This window comes from Pteropus medius, unplaced genomic scaffold (genome assembly GCF_902729225.1).
Source record: "Pteropus medius unplaced genomic scaffold, Ma_sr-lr_union100, whole genome shotgun sequence".
Lineage (NCBI taxonomy): Eukaryota > Metazoa > Chordata > Mammalia > Chiroptera > Pteropodidae > Pteropus > Pteropus medius.
In genome coordinates, this window is record NW_024355205.1 from 38,828,339 (window position 1) to 38,834,905 (window position 6,567).

At 53.4% G+C, this 6,567-nt stretch overlaps 1 protein-coding gene across 5 annotated transcripts in view; it reads left to right on the top strand.

Moving 5' to 3' along the window:
* The window catches only part of TRAPPC10 (trafficking protein particle complex subunit 10), a 67,796-nt gene that overhangs the window by 51,261 nt on the left and 9,968 nt on the right, over positions 1 to 6,567 (top strand). For 4 of the 5 annotated variants that reach the window (XM_039857584.1, XM_039857589.1, XM_039857585.1 and 1 more), the window contains 3 exons: positions 1,048 to 1,206; positions 2,066 to 2,295; positions 6,175 to 6,275. In XM_039857584.1, coding sequence (XP_039713518.1) covers positions 1,048 to 1,206; positions 2,066 to 2,295; positions 6,175 to 6,275 — 490 coding nt within the window. The remainder of the gene's footprint in view (positions 1 to 1,047; positions 1,207 to 2,065; positions 2,296 to 6,174; positions 6,276 to 6,567) is intronic. The other variant, XM_039857586.1, reaches the window with a different exon arrangement.

Genomic DNA, 6,567 nt, shown 5'->3' on the forward strand with positions numbered 1-6,567 from the left:
AAGTCTTCTCCTTTGAGAACGTTGATTAAACTTGACCCCGCCCCTCCAGCATGGCATTTCAGAAATTCAAAGCTGCTGTCCTTTTTCTTAAATCCTAAAATTGGAAAGGATCGGTGTAAACAAATTATTTAAGACCACACATCACTTAATTAAAACAGTAGCAAGTGAAAGTCTCCGTCGTTTAGGCCGGAGCAAGGTATTTATTGGCTCATTTCTTCCATTTGAAAGACGCCAAGGACAGCATTCTTTCTGTGCAATCCCCCCATGCTCCCTATTTTTCTGCTTTCCAACTTCTCCCACGGCCACCAGGGAAGGTCCGCGGATACCGAACACGACAGTGTCCTGAGCGGTTCTTCCGTCAGGACCTGGGGCGAGAAAAGCTCATAAGCTTAGTCGCCGTCAGGGCCTGGGAGGGGCCGGTGAGGCTGGCGGCGTCCCGCCTCCGCCCCAGCGCCCCGCCCCCTCTGTGCCCCGCGCCTCCCCATCCCTCTCGTCCATTTAGTCCTCATTTCTTGTGTCTTCCCTTCTTCCATCCGCCTTCCCCGGAGTGAGATTCTCAGAAACCTCAGCTCATCTCCACGTAGGAGGAACCGGTAGCCATACCTTTGACAGGCTGTTTCTAAACCAGAGAACCCGAAGGCCTGACCTAGGAAAGCCTTGGACAGTCCTGACCAGTGGCAGTACGTTCCGTTTCGTCAGTCTGTCCTTCACGTCGCCGGCTGATTCTCTTACTCAGCGGCACATACGGCTCGAGTCCCTCATAGACACGGTTGCTCCTGTGGTCCCCAGCTCTCTAAGCCAGGGTGGTGAGGAGACCCTTCAGGCCCACAGGTTCTCGTGTTCCCAGCAAGGGCCTCTCAAGCCTGCAGTCCATGTAATGGAGACGCGAGTTGGGGGAGGGGAGCAGAGCGAGCTGGCGGGTGGTCGGGGCGGTTCTGAAGGGAGCCCACCTGTTCCAGAAGGACCAGTGCCCTTTAACTGCCCAGGAGGCCCGCCCTTGGCACTTCTGGTTGACAGTGCTGCTCATTGGTGTCTCTTTCCCTTCAGATAGCCTTTTGGCTGGTATTCCTCAGAAGGTCAAGTTTACTGTCACTACTGGCCATTATACAGTAAAAAACGGAGACAGCCTCCAGCTCAGCAACGCGGAAGCCATGCTCATCCTGTGTCACGCAGACAGCAGAGCAGTGATCTACTCTAACACGAGAGGTGAGGCCGCCGTCAGCTGGCCGGGGTGGCCTCGGCTCCGTCACACCGCGAGGGTGTAGGGAGCTGTCGGCCCTGCGTCCTCGGGCGGCACCGAGGCCCGCTTCTCCCTGCGTGGGCGGTGGCCTGAGTCGTGTGTGTGCTCCGTGGCCAGGCGGCGCCGACCCTGCGAGGGACTTCTGTTTTTTCAATTAGAGTTGACATTCAATACTATTTTATACTGGGTTCAGGGTACAGTGTGGTGGTTAGACGTTTATGTAATGTACGAAGCGACCCACCGAGGAGTCCAGTCCCCACCTGGCACCACACTCAGTTGCTACGGGACTCCTGACCGTACACTAGGGACTGGTGATGCAGTGCGGGCCTCCGCTTGGCAGTGGTGCCTCCCGGCGCCAGCCTCCTTCAGCCCTCCCCAGACCCGCTCACCACAAAGCAAAAGTAAATCTGCCTTTCTCAGCACTGGTCAGAGGCCCTGAAAACGTCCTGTGTCCCCAACCCCCAGGCGTGAGGTATGGAGGGAAGGCTGCTGCTCCCCACCGGGCGGGGCTCGTTCCGGCGATGCGACAGGGTGGGCGCACGCTGCTTAGGGGGACACACAGTGCTTGGGTGGGCCACGCAGGAAGCATCCCCTTTCTGTCCGAGCACAATGACAGTTCTCCGGGCTGTGATCAGCTGGCTTTCGTTCCTCATTTTCCGCCTCTCCCGTCCCCCCGTCCTTCCCACACGTACTGTTGCGCGCGCAGAGGAGCAGCAGGAGTCGGGCCGGAGCGTCACCGCTGGGCCTGTCGCCTGCTGGAGGAGAAGGGAACAGGGAAACAGGAAACAGGGAGCGTGTTAGAGTGACTTTTTCTGTCTTTCCTAGAAAAAGCTTCTGATGCGTCGCTCCGAGTTCATTCGTCTGACAAGGTCACGAGCATCAGCCTGCCGGCTGCGCCTGCATACCATGTGATCGAATTTGAACTGGAAGTTCTCTCTCTACCTTCAGCTCCGGCAGCTGGAGAGGAGAGCAGCAGGCTGGGGGTGACAGAGCCCCAGAGGAAGCAGAAGGACACACAGAAAGCTGGCCACTGCATGGCTACCATAGACCACAAAGTAAGGAGGGGCTGGCACTGCTTAGTCTGCGGCAGCTGGCTCCGCCTGTCCTGCTGGTTCTGAGAGACGTGTGCATATCAGGTGACTTCTTTTGAAGTGGCAGATTTTCAGTTCCTGATACCACGTGCTCTCGCCACGTTTAGCATTAATGTCTGTGAACCGCTGCTTCTCAGATGAGGGTGGTCTTGAGAGGACAGGGACAGACAGGCCCTAGCTGTCCTATCCCAACTCGAGAGGAAGGACAGTTTATTATGAGAGAGAGAGCATCTGCTTAGGAGAGGTAACTGGGTGCGTAGTCTGTCCTGGTGATGAGGCTAGAGGGAGCTTTGTGTCTTGGTGTCAACTGAAACGTCACATCAGACTTAGAAAGGAGAAAGCTCTACTTTGATACTGGTATTTATTGACACTTATGGGAGAGTTCTGTGACTCTGGTTCCAGACCCACAGGCCGACAGCTCACGGAACGTGCTGGTAGCCTTGTGCTGCTTTCGGGTTTGTCCACGTCTTGTGACACAGGTATCAGTTCTGAGGGCTTCTGAACAGCCCGGTGTAGAAGCATACGTGTGCGGTCTCACAGGTCTGCGTGTATTTGCAAACTTGAAAGCTGCTGCCTGAGGATCTGGCTTCCAGTCAGCGTGAATCTAGGGGATGAGACGCCTCTCTGGGACGCTGACGGGTCCCAGCACATTCTCAGTCACTGGGAGTTATTAAAAAGTAAACAGGCTGCTTGGACAAGCACGGAGGTTGGAGAGACAGCCAGGAGCTGAGGCTGAAGGACAGGGTTCACCTCCTACACGAGGCCACCCTTCAGGATGGGAGAGGCGATGCTTTCGTCTACTGCACAGAAACCAAAGCAGCCAGGAACGTGAAGAAACAGGAGTATGTTCCAAATGAAAGCAAAAGGTCAGACCTCAGAAAAAGAACCTCGATGAAAGGAAAGTAAGTAATTTACCTGATAGAGAGGTCAGCGATATTTATAAAGATGCTCACCGAAGTGGGGCGGAGAATGTTTGACACAGTGAGACCTTCCACAAAGAGATGGGGCATACGAGTACCAAGTGTGAGTCACAGAGCCGGAGGGTACAGTCGCGGAACAGAGAACGCACTGCGGGACTCCAGCAGCCGACCAGACGAAGCGGGAGAAAGGCTCGGTCCACTCGAAGACGAGGCGGCGGAACTCGCCCAGCCAGAGAGGCAAAAGGAAACAGAGTGACGGAAAGTGAAGAAAGTCCCCGGGCTGCGGGACAGCATCAGAGAGACCAGCATTCGCATGACGGGCTCCCGGGAGAGAGGGGCCGAAATCGCATTTGAAGAAATAATGGCTGAAAACTTCCCTAACCTGCTAAATAGACATCCCGATCCAGGAAGCCCAGGGAGCTCCAAGTAAGGTGAACCCGAAGAGACCCACGTCAAGACACATTACAATGAAAGTGTCAGAAGGTAAAGACGAGGCGAGACTCTTAACCTGTTTCCCGTTTGCCCCAAGAATACTCGCCAGCGGTGCTTGCGGCTGCAGCGTTTACCCCAAGATAACTCACGGATTATAGTCCTAACCTGACCTCCAAAATCTGCCACGAAATATCTCGCTTTTATTATTCTTTCTGCATCGCTCTCGTATATCGCTAGTCTTTGGAAACAAATAACATTCTTCTATTCATAACATTCTGGTTTTAGCAGCGGTATTTCCGTTTACAAAACGGTAAACCCTAGAAAATGTAGCGTTCCTACACGTGACGTCAAAGTAAGGCTGGCAGCAGCGAGCTGCACTTTTTTTTTTCTGAACAGGGAAAAGGTTAAAAGCAAGAGAGAAAAAACTTGCCACGTACAAGAACCCTCCTAAGACCATCACGTCTTTCAGCAGAAACTGTGCAGGCCAGAAGGGAGTGTCACAATACATCCAAAGGGCTAAAAGACTAATTTCCGACCATGAATATTATCCTGACAAACTTATCACTCAGAATTGGAGAGTGTTTACCAGACAAGCAAAAGCTAAAGGAATCCACCGACACTCAGCCTGCCGAACAGGACGCAAATTGAGATGTGAATGTAAGACCTGAACGCGTAAAACTCCTGGAAGAAAACAAGCAGTAGCTTCCTGGCCAAGGCCGATGCTGTTTCTGATCTGACACCAAAAGCCAAAGCAACAAAACTGAAACGAGGGCACCGACATCAAGCTCAAAAGCTGCCACTCAGCAGAGGACACCGGCAAGAGGACAGGCAGCCTGCGAATGGGAGGGCACACCTGCAGGTCGCATCTGGTGAGAGGTCAACATCCAAGATACACGGACTCACACAACTTACTAGCAAAAACCCATCCAATTTAAAAATGGCCCGATCCAAATAGACACTTCCCACGGAGGACGTATGGGTGGCCAACAGGTAATGAAAAGCTGCTCAACGTCACAGTCACCAGGGACGTGCCATCAGAACCACAGCGAGATACCACCGCACGCCTGTTAGAATGGTCATCATCAAAAACACGGGAGAACAAGAGCTGGCGACGATGAGAAGGAGCCTCGTGCGCCGTGCGTGCAGGAATGTGAGGGGGAGCGGCCACGACGGAAAGCAGTACGGAGGTTCCGCAGAAAGTTAAAGCTGGAACCGCACGGCCCAGCAGTTCCACACCTGTTTATCCAGAGAAAACAAAAACACTCGTTCGAAGAGTTAGCTGCGCCCCCGTGTGTCCATTGAAGAATTATGTACAATAGCCAAGGCGTGGTAACAACCTGAGTGTCTGTTGCTGGATGAATGGGTAAAGACGTTGACTCTCTCTCCCTCTCCCTGTCTCTTGCCCTCTCTCTCTCTCTCTCTCTCTCTCTGTCCCCTCCCCCTCCGGCCCCACACGCACGCACAGTGGAATAATATTCAGCCATGGAAAAGAATGCAATCCTGCCATTCGCAACAACACGGATGGACCTCAAGGGTATTGTGCTAAGTGAAATGAGTCGGAGAAAGACAAATGCCATAGGATCTCTTCAACAACAACGAAAGCGAGCTCGTAGATACAGAGGACAGACTGGCGGTTGCCTGAGGCAGAAGGTGGCGGGTGGGAGAAACGGGTGAATTTTTTTTCTTTGTAGGAAAAATGACTAATTTTTAAAAGTATGCACAAAAGCAGTAGGGCAAAAGGCTAAAAAATTGTCATTTCAAAGAGATTATGGCATGGACTATCAGATCAGTCAGCATTGAAAGAATTAGGTTTCAGTTTTCAGTCTCTAAAAATTTTCACCTTATCCGATACAGAGTCGAGACAGAGATGACGTTTACTTCAGTGAGCACACAGTCATGCCGCGTGAGCAAATGTCCACACTCAGTGAATTCGTTTCTTCTGTGGGGGAATAAAGTGAAGCTCGAGGCCTGCGTTCTGCCCTTAAGGGACTTAATAGCTGGGCCCGCACTATGTCCCCAAAGGCATCGGTGTTCAGTTACGTGTTTGGCTTCGTGTGGATTTAGTGTTTTGACAATTCATTTTATTTTGTACTAATTAACGACTGATTAGTGTCATCTGAACATACGTGACTAAAAGCATTTTGTCACAGTCTCCTGCTCAGTAAAGAAGTACATTTGGCATCGTGGCCACGTGTGCAAAGATAGTGAGGCGGGCTTCGTGCTGCTGGCCGCGGCGTCTGCGCCGTAGCCGTCGAGACCGTTCAGGTGGCTCGTGGTTGTCCTGCCGGTCCCACTGCCCTTTCTTGTCCGTGTGCGCAGCTGCATGTCTTCCTGTTCGGTGCATTTGTCTAACGGGCTCGCTCTTTCTGAACAAGGAGTCGTGCAGCCGACAGATAGGCGGGAGGTCAGCGGCCGCCGCGCACGTGGCGGGTGGCGGTGCCGGCTGCACCGTTGGCGAGCGGTCACAGCGCGTGTCCCCGTTTCTCCGCAGGTGTCCATTGACTGCCCGTGGTCCATCTACTCCACCGTCATCGCACTGACATTCAGCGTCCCCTTCAGGACCACACACGCTCTGCTGTCAGCGGGGACACGGTAAGGGAGGCGTGGGCTCGGGTCCTGCTCCTGTCCCAGGCTCTCTGACACAGAGACCCTTGCTGTTCAGAGTGTGGCCTCGGCGACCTTGAGCATGCTTTCTTACCTGACCGTGATGCATTGTCCACCTGTTGAACTTCACAGTAGTCCCCTGGTGTCCTGTGGCACCCTGTCCATATCAGATCTGTGCAGCTGTCTCGGTAGTGGCTGCACAGCTGGTCTGGGGGGTGGGTGCGAGATCCCAGCAAACTCCCCGTTTGATTCTAGGGTCCCCTTTATGCCACACACCCCC